Source organism: Dermacentor albipictus, chromosome 1 (genome assembly GCF_038994185.2).
Source record: "Dermacentor albipictus isolate Rhodes 1998 colony chromosome 1, USDA_Dalb.pri_finalv2, whole genome shotgun sequence".
NCBI classification, from domain to species: Eukaryota; Metazoa; Arthropoda; class Arachnida; order Ixodida; family Ixodidae; genus Dermacentor; species Dermacentor albipictus.
In genome coordinates this window covers 267,237,380-267,255,016 of record NC_091821.1, presented here as the reverse complement: position 1 = coordinate 267,255,016, position 17,637 = coordinate 267,237,380, and the positions used below count along the sequence as shown (strand labels likewise).

Sequence of the window (17,637 nt, the reverse complement as noted above, 5' to 3'; positions counted from 1 at the left end):
CATCAAGCCCGCCAGTATTGATTTTTAGTTTATAATGTCCGTTATTTCATTAGGGCCTGTGGGAAAGAGGTGGAATGACTGTGAAGAACGTGCGAACGATTGTATGAAATGAAGAAAGGGGGAATTCAAGCAAAATCAAAATTTCTTTAGAGATCGATATTGAGGCGTTGTTTCTAGAAGGTCGCTCTGCTTTTGTGAGGAAAACAGTCCAGACATTGCCAGGGACTGGTGGCTAAAAACGCCACGTATGTGCACACACGCACACGCGCACACGCGTGCACGTGCACACGTGTACACGTGCACACGCGCACACGTGCACAACACGGGCACATGCGCACGCAAGCATGCATGCGCTTTGCACCATTCTGCATGGTAACAATACTCATCAGCACGAATGGCATTGGTTGCGGCAAGATCGTGACGTGACCATGTGATCTTGCAATATGACCCAGATATTGGACACAGAACTGAAGAGCATACACGTTCGAAATGTATATAAGTACAGTTTAATACCTAGTTTATTGCCTTGGCGCTCCTTGGCCAAGTCTGATTCTTGCGCCAATAAACCCAACTAATCATCGACATCATCCACATCGTTCAGTTTGTTTCTGTTCTTCGGCAAGATATTCTCGTTCGTCGGTGAAGCCCAGCCTGACGAAAGAGTCGAACGGCGCCGTTTGTTGCAACGCCTGGAAAGTGGCAAGCAAAACGTGGCAACATGAGAGATAGAACGGTGTTAATAATGATGAACCTTGATTTATGTGACAGAACCGAAAATCACCTTATATTGAACAAATTAACAAGTGCATGAGACTAACACTGGACGATTATGGAGAAAATGCCACTATTTATGGAATGAAGAGCCCATGCATTCACGGTTCTCTGTAACAGCCAATGTGCATGGAAACAATTTTTCTAGCTCTTGCAAAGTGTCAGCCAAGATCTAAAATGCGCCTGATTATTATAACGCAGCAATCAAAGTAAGCCAATTAAGTGACCTGCTACCATCTCGTATTCTGTTGGCCGATTTCTAAGAAACCAGCGCCACCGGCTATTGCAAATGCTACGGCATTTGTTTTCTGAATGTCACCGAATACTTCGCTCCATCACCAATCTGAACTGACGCACTTTCTAAATAAGCAACAAACGGTGCTTTCAAACTCAGCTTTATATCAATATGCCGCTCGAATAGTTTCGAAATTTCGCAATTCGACGCTGTCAAATTGCGAAACCCGAATATAGCAAATTACAGATAATGTCGAGCTTTTCCTCACTTTTGCGGGAGTCTGTTAGAGCAAAGTTAGATACAGTGCAGTAATTCTTAAGGGAAGCGACAAAATGTCTCAGGATGGTGCATACCCCAAAACCAGCAACGAAGTTGCTGAATGCCGACGAGGAATTGAAGTCCCGTCTGTGCAGAACGACGCTAATTTCTTTCAGCCTTGGGCAGCTTCCTGCAGAAATCAGGCCTGTATCAAGCCTCAGCCATGGCTATATGCATGAATATATAATAAGAAAAAAAAAGAATTATAAAATTGCGAGTGGAGCTTCTGCAGACATGAGAGTAGGCGGAGGTGAGAGCTTTCACCATGACTTGCCAGACTACATTCTCTTACATGAAGTCACGTGAACATCATAAGTGGCCTCAGAAGTTTATTTTGTGCGATTTCATCACTGACCGAGCTACAAATAAACTTGCAATTCATCTGAGCATTGCTTCGCGGCTGTGAAGAATGTATAAGACAGCCAGCTGTATCCATCGTCACTCAGACCTCTTTTCCACTTTCCCTCTCCCAACGCAAAGCATCAGGCGAAACCAGTCTGCCTCCCGCCGGTCTCTCTAAAATTCTGCATCTTTCTCTCTCTCTCTCTCTCTTTTACATAGCACTGACAAACATCGGCAAAAGTGCAAAAACTTATCGGTGATCGCGATGTTTTAACATTAGCAGTTAATATGCGTCTTGTAAAGCTTGCTTACTTATAGTCAAGGGGCGCGCGGGCCCACAGTGGAAGAGGCTCAGTGCATGGCAAATGCGAAATTGCGAGTTATAGCCACCCCGCTCGCTCACACACGCGCACACCCACACACGCACTATATATATATATATATATATATATATATATATTGACTTGTTCCGCAAAAAACCTGCGTGATATGTTCCTGAAATCTTGACTGTGTACCGTTGTACTTAGAGATTTTTTGCCCTTAGTGCTTTTGCTCTTCTCTCTTTTCTTTCCTTTTCTTCTTCTCTCTTTTTTTTCCCTTACCGTTTCCCACCTGCCCTGCTGCTGCCATTGTAAACGGAACCTGGGGCCAGTCAAGCTGCTTCTCCGCAGCTTTTTTCCCCTTGTTTTTCCGCCACAACCATGTACCTCCTTGCTTGTGGAAACAAACAAAAATAAAATATATATATATATATATATATATATATATATATATATATATATATATATATATATATGAGATTGCCTTAGTAACTCAGGGGACCAATTGCAATGCAAGCTCACTGACCTGGAGAGGCAAAGCAGAAGGGTGGATCTAAAACTTAATCTGCAGAAAACTAAAGTAATGTTTACAGTCTCGGAAGGGAACAGCAGTTTACGATAGGTAGCGGGGCACTGGAAGTGGTAAGGGAATGCATCTACTTAAGACAGGTAATGACCGCGGATCGGGATCATAAGACTGAAATAATCGGAAGAATAAGAATTGGCTGGGGTGCGTTTGGCAGGCATTCTCAGATCACGAACAGCAGGTTGCCATTATCCCTCAAGAGAAAAGTCTATAACAGCTGTGGCTTACCAGTAATCACGTACGGCGCAGAAACCTGGAGGCTTACGAAAAGGGTTCTACTCAAATTGAGGACGACGCAACGAGCTATGGAAAGAAGAATTATGGGTGTAACGTTAAGGGATAAGAAAACAGCAGATTGGGTGAGGGAACAAACGCGAGTTAATGACACCTTAGTTGAAATCAAGAAACAGAAATGAGCATGGGCAGGACATGTAATGAGGAGGGAAGATAACCGATTGTCATTAAGGGCTACGGACTGGATTCCAAGAGAAGGGAAGCATAGCAGGGGGTGGCAGAAAGTTAGGTGGGCGGATGAGATTAAGAAGTTTGCAAGGACAACATGGCCACAATTAGTACATGACCAGGGTAGTTAATATATATATATATATATATATATATATATATATATATATATATATATATATATATATATATATATATATATATATATATATATATTTATATATATATATATATATATATATATATATATATATATATATATATATATATATATATATATATATATATATATATATATATATATATATATATATATATATATATATATATATATATAGCGCTGAGTGGTGTACTTGGCTTTACGCGCGCGTCGGAAAAACCCCGGTTGACAAAATTAATCCGAAACACACCGTTGCGGCGTTCCTCGTAGCCCCATCCCAATGTTGTTTTGGCAAGTTAAAAGAGTTGAAACCCATGAGTGAATGAATAAATCAGCAAGCATCTGCGCGGATACTTTTTTCTATTCCATTTGTGGCTACACCTTATCCTTGTTTATCGCAGCGAACCTTATAACCAGAGGAAGCCGGCACTATACTTACGGCTCGAAGCAGAGTTGAAGGCTGCCAGTTTAACACCAAGTTATCATGGCATGTCAACGATAGGCATTAATATCAATAATTGAAGGAAACGCGGATGACTTAAGAAGAGAAGGAATCCAAGACCCTAACCGACTGCACCAATCAAGATGTCTGCGAAGTGTGAGCCCTATCGTGATAAGTGCTTCGTGAAACGTAGCTATTGCAGTGTACGCTATGGTTCACAGGGCACCAAGGTGAAGTGGAAAGCGAATGCGAAAAAAGAAGCGCACACCGTGTGTCTTACACATACAGAAAATAGGGTGACCATAGCTGTGGATATACAGTGGAAGCGCTGCAGGGTATGATGAGACATTTTGTTGAGTTCGGTTTTATCGCAGATCTCCACATGAGTGCCACTGTAGGTGCTGTTTAAGTGTTTATCACAGTGTACATAATAATCATCACCCAGCACCGGGAGCAGCATATCAGGCGAACAGCCAGGCTAGCGTCTCCAGCATATCATTAAAGTTTGTATATCTCTCGCTCGCGCGTACTGTAATCGCCTGACAGCGGAGCAAGAGAGGCTCTTGCTGCTTGCATCATCACATTCCCGGCGAAAATTCACGCAGAAAGCAAGTAGATACTCACCGTGCATTATTTGATCCATACACTTTTGGGACCATGGTTAATCATTTAGGTAGAGCTCAAGAAGGTTCACACCCACAGCGCACAGTGTTACGTCTGAACACTACGAATGTGTTAATTAGACGTTTAACACAAGTCAAATCACCACCTATCCATTAGCGCCTGTCCAGAGGTCAACGCCGCGTGGACACCAACTCTCGACGGGTCCTACAAAAGGCACTCGCCCGCCCTTTACCTGTCAGCCTGAGCGAAGGATGAAAAGGAGGGGAACAACGACGACGATTTGTGAGTCACAGTTAGTTAGACGTTTAGAAAAAGTCAAATCACCACCAATCCATCAGCGCCTACCGAGAGGTCAACATCGCGTGGACACCGACTGAAAGGATGCCGCGAAATGCTCTCGTCCCGCCCTTTACCTGGCAGCCTGACCGAAGCGAAAAAAAAGGGGGGAACAACGTCAACGACTTGAGAGGCGCAGGTTACTTTCTTGCCACCTATTCCAAGCCAGTCTCTTCGGAGGCTTGGTATCGCAACGGAGTCGACGATGGTGATTTGCTGCTGTACAGTCTTGAGATTAGTCGACTCGCCTAGGCAAGACGACAGTATTAAAAGCGAAGACTTTTCGAGTGTGATGACAGAGGGTCCTGATGTGAACTGAGACGTTTAACTTGCTCCTGCATAAAGTGGGATTTCGTACTGGAGTCGTGTAACTAAGCTAAATAAACCCTTTTCCTTCATTTTCTATAGCCTGACGTAGTAGTCGATGGGCTTGGTGGATTCCATGCTCTGAACGCCACCATAGCCGCTACAACAGTATCAGCATAGTTTTGCTCTTCCCTGACAATGACCGTGTTTGGTTTTTCCTGAAATAGTTTAAGTGTTGATTGATTATAATTATTGTCTAAAACACAACCAATTCATTAGTTACTGGAGATGAAACTAACATAAATTAAAAACATTTACAAAACGTTCGTTGAATAAATTAGGAAGATCTGAAATTTTCACTAACATATTCTTGAACCATGACAGTGTCCTATATTGGCAGATGAAAGTCGATGGAGTTTTTGCAGAGACTACAAGCAGACCGCAAAGTTTTCAACGTGATAGTATGTCACACATGTCATCATCTCACAAAAATTGCGGAACAAACATGTAATGTTCTTTTTCTTACCATGCAATATCATGACAGCTCCGGGTGAGATGACGGTGTGCGTTAAGTACAGCTGCTGGATTCGCTGTAACCCAGCTTCAGCCAGAACAACGGCAGCTCCCTCATCGATGTCTCGTCCCCTGTCAATCTCGAAAGACGACAGGTTCACGCAGGACCTCACTGTGACATGGGCAGAGAGAGGAATAGAAAAGGCGAAACGCCACAAGTTTGCTGGCATACATTTTCGTAGGAACTTTGGCAAAGAGAAGTAATCATCTTATAATTTTGTTCCGTAAAGTAACCTTTTCACCTCAAGTAAGGTGGAAATGTGTGAATCTGCTGACCCGCCCTAGTACTAATACACTGCTCAGTCACCAGAAAATTATAGTGACAATAACAAAGACACTGGTGGAACTAAAACAAGCTGGTTTTAAGAGACAATCAATAAAAAATTCAGTGCCATTCCACTCTTTGAAGGTTGATGACCAGCGAAGCGTCTAGCGCACTACACATAGGTGACCTAGAATATTCAACACATTTAGGTACGAACATATTTAATGTCCAAATCTGTGGTCATCGTCGCGATATAGGTACGCACACACATTCGCGTATCACTTCTGTTATTAAATGTGTCCGTCACGAAAGACAATGAATGGCGCATACCCTCTTAAGCAATGGCTGTTACCCCCGTAAACGCGGCCGCCCCATTACGATGACAGAAGTGAAATTCTACGCTGGAATGATAAGCCGCAACGGAGCCAGCTGAGGAAGACGACGACGCTCGAGCCATTGCTGATGATGATAATTTTTTGCACAACGGAGCCAGCTGTGGAAGAAGACAACAACGACGAACGAGCGAGAAGTGGCACTGGCATGTTTGAGTTTTTGAAAAAGTTGTAACAAAAAGTAACAAAATAACAGATAATAAATAACAGAAAAAGTAACAGATAATAAAATATATGTTATTACCCTTGTGCCTGTAACCTCTTTGGGTCACACGTGTGACAAGGGTAGTTCAAGGGCGCGTTACAGGTCCCCGAGCCCACGGGGGCATGTGCCATTGAGCTTGGACCCTTTCTGCACATCACCAGGATCGGCCCACATGGTGATTTGTTTTTCTTAACATCTCGGGGGGACACATTATTTTTCCAGATCCTAGCCATAGACAGGTTCGCTGTAATATATGAAATTAGGCGAAATTCGTAGCTGGATGTCTCCAATTACAAACAGCTTAGTGTTATCATCAGTAGAAACTTGGTATGTCAGTGCATGTCTAGTGTATTTCTTCTCTTTGTCTACGTCTTTGTGAGCGCTGCACGTACCAAAAGATGAACCTTGGTATGCCGCGGTCGCGAAGATGAAATATGTAGATAAGCGGCCACATTAAAATTCCTGCACGCGCTCCCCGCGACCTCACAGATTTCGGTAGCATCTGCACGGCGCTAGTTATTATGTGTGTTAATAATAAGCGAAAGATTGCACTGAACTAAAAAAAAAACTGGAAACTATTGTGAACCTATGCACCCCCCCCCCCTCTTCTTTTTTCAGGAGGGGGCGGCACAAAAAGATACAATTACGCGAAAATGCACTTAAGTCTGCAGTATCATGACGACATTACTGACACCGTTTCTTCATAGCGAAAGTCATACACGGGAGTTTGTCCTTAATTTTCTCCATTAGTAATATAAGCAGTAATAAGCAAGTTTTTCCCCTCCAATTGAATACAGGCAGAGTTCTGAAAGAGTGGCCAGCAAATATAAAATTATTTAATGTTTCTCTTTAGTACACAATTAACTGAATTCGCACCAGCTCACGTGCTACATAACGTGCTACAATAACTAGTCTCCTGCCCCCGCACTTGAGCTGGCGACGCATTTAACTGTTCATTAATACTTCGAGGATAAGTGGCCGTTATTTCGGTAATGGTGAACGTTGGCTTTCTGCATTGTTCTAATGCTCAGCGCTGGTTTCAACTTATGTATATCTGGATTTTTAAAACTTGCATTGTCGCCACGATTTCTCTTTCTGCTCTCCTCTGTTTGCTGGAACACGTATGCCGCCTATTTCACTCTTAGCGGACCGTGTTCACATCACTGCCAGCTTTGCAAGATTGTTCTTACCAATTTCATTTCGTTGTGCATGTTTTACATATTTCCGACGATCTATAATACTGGCAATCTGTTGACGGTAGTCAATGTTGCTGGCGGCCCATGATAAAGACGTAGCAGTGACTTCCTTAAGATGCAATATAGGATTTAAGCACATGGAATCGGTTTAGTGCGACCTATCGATAGCAGCTTTGGCTATAGTCCATTAATATGTTCGAGCCATCAAGCCTCATGAGCGTGGCCGAAATTTTTGCTGGGGCGTGCAGGTGTGTTCCTTCTCCCGACTCTTGTTGCCGAGACGAGCGTCGAGAAGTTGCAAATCGAAGCCACTGAAAGCTGCAGGAGTCCGCTCACTGGGCTGTGCTTTGCTGCAGGTACCAAATTTTACACTGCATGTGACAATGTCTCGTTATGGAATTACGCGCAAAACAAGCGAAGAATGGGCGCAGATGTGCTATAGCTCAGCCGATGTCAGATCCAGGGGTCGAATTCACAAAGCTTTTCTCTCGTAAGTGCTCTCTGTAATTCGCCGCCGGCCTTTGCTAATATCATGTACAACGTTACGATTGACTGGCGTTGATCCTACGACAAGTTCTAGCGCAAAAACATTTTTGGGAAATATTTTAGTGTTGCTGCTACCATACGTAGCGCTATTTTGTACATGCGCACATCTTATGTTCTATTCTCCACATTTGCATCGTATTTTTATAGCTCCGATTTTGCGCGCCGATTTCTGTTTAAATGCTCGTCTTTCTCCCTTCATACCTTTTTATATCCCCTTTCCCCCATGCAGGGTAGCAAACAGTACTTTTTCTGGTTAACCTTCCTGCCCAATTTACTTTGTTTCTCTCCCTCTCTATCTCCATTGTATTTGTGGTTCCTCGGCATGCTTTTTAAAGTAGCTCTAGTTGATCCCTATACTGAGATTCTTGCTCAGAAATACTTGTGCTCATTCACTGTTATGCTGCAGAATGGCTTATATATATATATATATATATATATATATATATATATATATATATATATATATATATATATATATATATATATATATATATATATATATATATATAAATTTTTTTTTCTGATTGTGCGACCTTTCGAGTTGGATGTGATTTTACTTTTGTATTCCCACCTGCTTGATCCAATCTGAGCTCAGTATATTGTAAATAAATAAATAAATAAATACATATTGCTCTGTTTCAGAGGCACATTAAATAAAAACGAAATCGAAGGCTTTTTAACACCTTCACCTGCAGTCTAAATCACCCGAAGGCATGTGGGGGTGCTTTTTAGGAATAGCAAGTTATTCAAAGCTGTATCGTTGTTTAATAACAAAAGACAAAATATGCAGGTATAGCCCACTTTAGAGATAGCTATCCAAAGTATGCCAAGGTTATAGAAAGCAAGCCGAAGGATATGGAAACGAGTCGGAAGATATCGGAGTCATATCCAAACTGGGAGGAAATTGTATACGGGTGAAATGGGAAAATCAGAGACACAGTAGATGTCGTCTACTTTTTTTTCTTCATTTCATTGTATACTATTTCTTTCTGTACTTCAGGGTTTGCGCTGCTGAGTCCTGAACTTCGACCAATTTGCCCAAATTGCTGTTCTGGTTCAGTGCATGTCGAAGTCTATCAAAGGCAACAAAAGGCTGAGGAAAGAAGCACGAGGCGAAAGATTAGCTATATAGCCTGCCAAATTCGATCGCATGTCAGCGCGAAGCATCCGTAGATTACTGCTGTTCTTTTCACTTAGCGAAAATAAAATGAAAGAAAAATACATACAAATGCAGCAGAGGCTTGCCAGTGTGAGGTTCCTTCCACCGATGCACAGGACCTGTAGTTCAGGCCAGCACTTTCCCAACATCTGGCAAACTCTATGACCAGCGTAGCCTTGCTTCTTTCTGCATTTAGAAAGACATGGATAATGATCATTGCATTAAAGAATTGGTTGAATCAACTGTAGTTGACGTGTATGTAATGTGAACCATTCATGATTCGTGAAGAAGTGTTAAATGAAAAATGTAACTGTTGTGGTAGCGAACGGTTATTTAGATATTACATGCTGTAGTGTTTATATTTATAATAAGTAAGGCAGACTGTTTCTAATGGCAAGATATGAGGATGAAAGCAAACTAAAGCACAGTGTGACACATGCCCACTCTTCCCTTGTGGCACTGACAATTTTAGATTGCACTATCACCGGCATCGCGGACCACCAGAAGAACGGGGTGCCCTGCCAGACCGCAATAAAATTATTGCAATCGTATAAGAACGTTTCGCATTGAGATCGGTTTGCAGCAATGTACGAAGTAAACGAGCGAAACAGGTATGGCAAGCTTAATGCGCAGCATTCCCGAGACTTCATTTGTCCTGCTTAGAACAGTAACACGACATGACACCCGATGTTCAATGCTCCTATTTCATATTGATTAAATTGTTTTGCACTACACGGCTGCACACGCGGCGGAAACATTCCGGCAAAATACTTTCACGTCCTAGAGCGCAGCAAAAGAAGCGAGAAACTAAGACATACAACACCGTCTCTCGTCTTTTGTTGCGCTCTAGCTTTTTGATGAGAATACAACACCAACTAGCCTAACTTTCCATCCTATTGCAAGGAACATTTCGGGAGAGGGGGAAGTGGGTGTACACCTGGCAACTTTGAGGGACACAACGTCATGCACTGATTTCTAAGCAATCATTATTTGAAGTGGCAAAATGCTATACGATACGCTGGACAACACGGTGCATCTCCAAAAGACGACGACGTAACACTGCTTGCTCAAGGAGGCATGACGATTGAATGTTACGGTCACACTCCGAGGTCGTCTTTGTGCAAAAAAAAAAAGATCATGTATTGAACGGGCGCCGCGCGAGGTCGTCCGATGGGTGAAGAAAACTCGACATACTGCACTGGGCATTAACACTGTAATCATTTGAGAATGCTGTCACTGTGCGTGTGCACTATATCTACGATTGGGTCATTTCGGGTACTACCCTTGTCATTTGGTGTAGGATGCTTAGCGCGTGGGCATGAAAATATCTCCAGCATCTATTAAACAGTGTCTCTCAGAGCGGTTGGTTGCTCTGAAGCGTCATTGCACAGTGCAAGTAATCTTAACGCGATTAGCATTATTAGGGTACTTCACCCACTTTTCATGGTGTGCCCGTGTGTCCGTCTGCCCTCCCCCGCCCCCCCCCCCCGCCTCTGTATTCTATTGTGCACGAAACCAAATAGCCAGTTAGCACTACCCATTGCAGTAGAGCGCCTCTGCAACGAACGCCTCTACAACGAAAATACATGTATAACGAAGAAACAATCCTGTCTCGGTTCTACTGTGAGTGGTGCGGTGCGGGACCTTAGCCACGAAGTCACCCTTATAACGAATGATTTAGGAGCCGCCAAGTACTACGTTATGAATGCGTTCGACTGTGTTCACAATAAAATGCTTAAGCAATGGCTCACAGAGGGTTTAGGGGCGGCACAATGAGCGTCTTGATACGCCTGCATCCTGCTCCAAGGGACCACAGCGCTTCTGGAAGGGTCACATGAGAGGCCGTTATGTAGGTCACCACTTCCAGGAACGGACACGCGCTCGCCAGCCAAATGACCCTGCAAGTAGTGACAAACACAGTGCGCAAGCGGGACACTAATTTCCACTCATTTTATTGACTGCCTCACCATGACTTCACTCGATCGGCGTTACACAAGGATTTATTACTAAAACCTACCGGAATTCAACTGACAAGTGTGACTGGTGCCACAAACGACTGCAAGTTACCTCCCGAAACAATGAATCATTAATTAATTGTATATTTTGAAGTGCAACTTATGGATGCCTTATCCGTTGAAATTAAACCTTGAGTTGTCTTATTGTTCTATTCCACTGCAGGTGTGCATGCTTACGACGTATTGTATTTCTGACGGTATCAAATACCCAGTACGTTTCCGTTCTTCATTTCATAACTCGTTATTTAAGTCTGATAAAATCCGCATCGTATGCCGGGAGGGGCTAAATACAAAAATGCTCGTGCACCAAGACATGGGCGCTCGTTAAATAACTCAAGTGACCAAAATATTTCCTGAGCCCACGGCTACGGCTCTCGCATGGCCCCTGTGTTGCTTTGTGAAGTTCAATCAATCAATCAATCAATCAATCAATCAATCAATCAATCAATCAATCAATCAATCAATCAATCAATCAATCAATCAATCAATCAATCAATCAATCAATCAATCGCGCCGTTTAGCCATAACTTACATATTAGGAATTTTTAAATGAAAATATGCGGTGGCTTTTGCCAAGAAACTTGCCTGTCTGTAAGCACATTGTCGCAGCCGATGATTGTAAGCACCTTCAGCGTATTGGAACAAGCCTTCAGGAGCTCGTCGAAACCGTGCTCAAGGTGAGTCCTGCAGAAATTACAGTTCAACTCTTGTCACGTACTATACAGCGGAACCAACTTGGAAAGCTTTGAAGACATCACTGGCTCTATACTCATTTCTGTATTTCCGCGTGGAGATTTGACTGTCATCCTTACTTTTACATAGAGCGGTCTGGCTCTACTATATCCTCGTAAGTCTCAAATACAGCTCAGGGACACCATCGCTTTTCAAGTCGATTCTCATTATTGACTAGCATGTTGCGAACATGAAAATCACACTATGTTTAAATACCCAGCCTGGTTATATTCTGAAGGCAGCATCTACATATACGGTGTAGTTCGTTGTTAAAGGAAGCACGAGCACAATTGCCTAGATCAAGATCGTGTCAATTTCTCAAAAGTTGACGGCAAGAACATGCTTAAACTTCCACCAGTTCTGCATGCATCCGACTTGATATGAAGTATGATGTTTTTACGTAATCGTTTCCGAGTTAATTTTGAGAAGGATTGAAGGAATGTGCATTACAATGTACCAGCTGTCGCACGAGGATATTATGACTAACGAACAGGCTCAATTTGCGCGGCCGCGTGCATGCATGCGTATTTCTGCACTAAAAGCACGACGCGCACCTAGCGTTGGCTGGCGCTTGCTTGAGATCCTCAGAAGCCGCTTCAAGAGCTGTGAACAGTGAACAGAGAGATGAGGCAGTGTGTTCGTGGTAGCCCCGGCTGCGATACCGCGGTTGAATCGAAGTGGACGTAAACATTTTGTGTGACTGCAACAGAAGAAAAAAAAAATGAAAAGAGATACCTTCAAGCGATATGCTCTGGACGGCTGAGCACCATCTTGCCATTTCGCGGAAAATCTGAAACCAGAAACGTGGCGTGACAGCGTACGAAACTTACCTCGTGTGCGTGAACGAGAGAGAGAGAGAGACAGAGAAAGAGAGAGAGAGAGAAAGAACAACCACGCAACTATGTGAACATTTTTTTTTTTCTCGGTGCATTGAAGTACGTTGCTCGGTGCATCGAAGTACAAGAAAAAAATAGGTGTTGATTTCCTACGCGGAGCAGTGTAATAAATGTACTACTATTAGCACACACACACACACACACACACACACACAAAAAAAAAAAAAAGGTTTCTGGAATCTATATGTACAAAGCATCGCCTGTGTCTTTGTATTGCGCAGCGTCGTCATGCAGAACCGAAAATATTTGAACCCCTGCAAAAACAAAAAGAGTACGAAAAAGAGCATAATTTCGCACTGAGGCTTCTTTTTTAGGAGAATTCGTGCCAACACGATTATTTATTCAGAGCTGGATGTGTCATTTTTTAGGCCTAAACGAAACGAAACTGCTATAAAGCACCCATATGGAGCGAGGTAACCGAAATAATAAAATGCAATTATTTTATTTAGCGAAAATCACATGTGCTATCCCTGCGCGAGGGGATACCGGGACGTCACAGCTGTTATCGTGGATGGCATGCTGAACTGCTGAATTTTCTTTTTTTGATGCTGCTATTTGGGTTGCTGACAGCCGTGATGTGCTAAAACATTGCAGTCTTATGAATCCCCCTGCCGTACGATCAGTGCCTCTGATGGGGACCTGGATATGATATTTGTGCTTACCTGGGCGGAGACGATCGCATGCTTGAGTTTAATGTGGAGCCAGTGCTGGGGTCTCTCAATGATGCGTTTCCAAGCCCGGCACACTCGACGGCAAACCAGCAGGTCCTCGGTAGACAGATATTTGACGATTGATTGCAAGACCTTTTCTATATTACAAAACAATGCAGCTGAAATGAGCTGACACTATAAACAATTGAACAACAACTTGTACTACTTCACAACCAGCATCGCCCACACCGACAAACACAGGCGAACAGGAAGAAAACGGGCAGTAAGTCTGCTCATCCCCGTAAGCGCTGCAGCTTAATCATAAAGTATTGCCAAGGCTCCCAGTTTTCAGCCCTCCTGATAGATCTTGACTACTATTAGAGTAATATGGGTGCCATTGCGAGTATCAATGAACTAGTACGGGGCCAGTGAATAATACGCGAACCTTCGACGGTCAGTTGTCTCTGCGCGAATATGCGTAACTAAGTGCTACTTTAATAACAAGGGCTATAAAGTGATATCGAAAAAAATAAAATTATGATTGTGGTTTCGTTCACAGGAGGCACGTTATAACGACATTCATTCAATCATATTGTTGTAAGCGATATCACTTGATATCAATATGACGGTATGAATATTGTTTTCGTCATAGGCGGTACGCATGCAGTCATGGCACTCTGGAAACACCTGCTTGACATTTTTTTAGGGGGCCATATTGCCAAAGCGACATAGAAACGCTGTGTTGGGGGAATTGTGCATCACCCCGCCACTGAGTAGAAGCCGCTGGGAAATTTTCATACAGAGTGGTGATTTTGCCCTTCCCACACACTTCTTACCTATACGGCGTGTGTGTCTTGGAGGTCTACACGGTGGTTTTGACTGCACCGTTACCGGAGCGTCGAATGCAAACGTCACCCGGTGCTTTACTGCGTGTCGTGTCGGACGTGGATTAGTCTGAACGGCTCGAGTGACGGCCTTTGCTTTGACACGGTAGTTGGCATCATCAGCCACGTTCCCAGCGGCTGAGTATGCATCTTTGGGGATTGTGAATGGTGCGGAGCTCTGGTAAGAAGCGGCTTCGGTGGCTTGGTCGGTGGCTCCCGTTTTCATCCGACAGCTAATGTCGCGAGAATCCGCCACGGTGTTTTCCGGAGACAGTTCCTCTTTGAAAATTGTGCGGGGCCAAAATTCTTCATAAACGGCTGCTGGAGGTGGCCCTTTTCTGCAGTGAAACCGCGATCCTGCAGTGTCTTGGTCCAACATCATTCTAGATTCGGTGCGGTGAAAGAATTCGTCGATCTTGGCACGCAGCTTGGCCTGTTCTCGTACGTAGGCGTCTCGTTTTCTCACCAGGTTGTAATTGGGAATGCTCTGAAATGCGGAATTAAATGGTCAGGATGAGTGGGGTACCGGCTCCCGTTGCGAGCGATTCCTCAATACAGCGTCTTCACTGCACAAATTATCAAAGTGCAGTGAAGACGTCTTACGACACCGGGACGGTGACCCAAACTCTGGCTTGCTTTTCGTTGTCACTTGTCGCAGAACTAATTCCTATTGGCTTCTTTGAAATAAATTTGGTTATGTCCGCTCATAATATCTTACTTTTAGCTGGGTCACCTCACTGTGAAATTTATGGCTGAATACACAGAACAAATGAAAACGTTTGCCACTTCCGTACACGCGCTTTTATCATGCCCTTCGTTTTCATCGGGTACTGAAGCATCTAAAATCAGTTATTGAAATCATTTTCCGTAGAAGCAATTATTAAACCACTTGTTAAGTAAGCATGCATTTCTAGAAAGAAAGTATAGCGGCATGAGCAACATTGTACTTTGTCTGCGATTACATATACAGGACATACACAAATTACCACAGAAGTGCTTTGTATTGTTGCGCGAATGAAGCACTTAATACACAGCAGACTATTTTCACGGTACAATTACATATGGAATTGCGACGCTGAGTAATGTATATATAAGAGCTCCTCCAAGGGTCAGTTCTTCGTCGTCTCCTTCTTCGGGACCATAGGGCACTATAACAAAGCACTAAATAATCCAGCCGTTTTCAATGAGCCAAGAACATTTTTAGAAGAACACTACAAGAGAAGAACATTACGAAATGATTCTTATATACCTATATGTGTTACCTCCCACTGTGAAATTGAAGTAATGTTTTGAAAGGGAAAGCTTCTTCTTTCTTCTTTTTATATATCTTTAAGGCTCAATCGTTCGGCGTTTCGGAAGGAGGAATGTGCACGAGAAATAGACAAAGCGTTTCGGACAAGCGCTGCGAAAGAACAGAAACGCTGGCTCACGTCGCCTTGGCCGCGTGGCTGCGGAGTCGGCGGGGCATCCCGACAGAAGCCATGCCACCACTGCACGTGGTGCAGCAGTGACCGGAAGCTCTTGCTGGTCTCCGCACAGATCGGACAGCGGTATTCCGCCGGCGCCATGCCGCGCCCTGGCTGACAACACTCGGCGCTGCCATGGTTACGCGCCTCCACGGCCTTGGGCGCGCGAGCTTCGAAGCTATACGAGCGAGCCTTTTTATCAGCGAATTAAGGATCGACAAAAATGCCCAAGAAACAGCAGGAGTATATACACTATCGCACTATATACACTATACACAAGCATATACGCTATCGTTTCTTTGGACAAAAAAGGAGACAACAGGGAGACGCTGTCAGCGAAACTAGAAATAACTACAGCAAGTAGTGTGCCTCAAAGTCAGCGGCTTGTGTATGGATGCTAGATTTTGAGACCCGAAAATTATTATAGCAACGCTTTGTAAGAGAACGCCATTTATTCTAAGGGCAGATGGCATTCGGGGAAGGAGTGGGCTTGACAATAATGTAAATCGTAGTACTACATCATTCGGGCATGGTTGCTAGCAGTGCTCTTTCACTTCACGTGAAAGCGTGAAGTGAAAGGAAAAAAAAAGCCATGGTTTTAAGAGTTATTCGCGCTATCCCTGACACCATGCTACCATTCCAGACACAGTGTTAACGAGCACTTGGTAGAGAAAGATAAGAAAGGAGCACCATCAAGCTCTCGATAAAGCGCACAACATATTTCAGTGGCTACCATGGCATGCCGGTACTGACAGTGATATCGTCGACAAGGCTGCCGGTGCTCCTGTAAGGGAACCCGAACGGTTACGATCTCCCTATTCAAGAATGACGCGCAAGAAAAATACATCCCGGCTCGAACCATTACGCACACTTACTGGCCGTCTCCTAGTCTCTCGAAGTGCCCACCTAAACTGGATTCTCCTTTAAAGCTCCAACTGCCACCACGCTTTCCTGCTTCGATGTGACATTGTTATGCCTCCTCTGGATTGGAGCGGCATTCACAAAAGCTTACTCTTTCCGCATTGGAATGGGTGAAACACCTGTATGCGATTCTTGCGGAACTGAGGAGACTATTGAGCATCTGCTGCGTTACGATTTCCAGCACCATTCTCTCCGGAGAGCATTAAGGGGGTTTGCTCGGAACGGTTTCCCGAAGCGAAGACCCCTGGACCATGGTCGGGTGCTTTTCTGGCGCAGAAAGCAAAGAAGACGTTGCCTAAAATTGACAGGTCTCTAACCGCTTACAGACTAACCGCTTACAGACCCGATGCAGACAGCAAACCAGGCATGTAGCTGCACTGTAAAAAAAAAGCTGTTAATGGAAAGAAAATTTACAGAAATATTCTGCACCGCAAAATAATTTTTCTGTGAATGCTCTATGACAGAAACCTGTTACAAGAAAGAACATAAACTTTCGGTTTTTCTTGATCTCTAGTTTATAAATGGAGTCAAAACTAAAATATAGCCGTTTTAAATTATTGTAACTGCGTAAAAAATATAAAATATAATTTTAAGAGCTTTTTTCTCTTTTCATACACGCCGTTTTTTCGCACATACCACGCACGACGCGCTGTTTGCGGTGCTGCTTTGAGGCCCCATGCCATAATCAAGATTGCGGCTCTTCGAGTCAGCGCACGTCAACACTGCTCCGTTTCTGTATTCGAAAACTGTACGAGGTGAGTAGTTTTCTTTTCAAGTACTTTACAAAGAGTGCATGACGTATTCTTTTACCCAAGAGTTTCCGCGTGTTCATGAC

At 43.6% G+C, this 17,637-nt stretch overlaps 1 protein-coding gene across 1 annotated transcript; it reads right to left on the bottom strand.

The window, feature by feature from the left end:
• Positions 1-557: 557 nt before the first annotated feature.
• On the bottom strand, positions 558-15,983 carry LOC135915245 (F-box only protein 41-like). Its single transcript, XM_070523639.1, has 10 exons — positions 15,846-15,983; positions 14,368-14,902; positions 13,544-13,689; positions 12,540-12,685; positions 11,839-11,937; positions 10,990-11,136; positions 9,306-9,424; positions 5,429-5,587; positions 1,360-1,454; positions 558-689 (listed from the first exon to the last, which is right to left on the bottom strand). Exons 1-10 carry the CDS (start codon positions 15,981-15,983, stop codon positions 585-587), a joined length of 1,689 nt encoding a protein of 562 aa, XP_070379740.1. The 3' UTR covers positions 558-584.
• Positions 15,984-17,637: the final 1,654 nt, after the last annotated feature.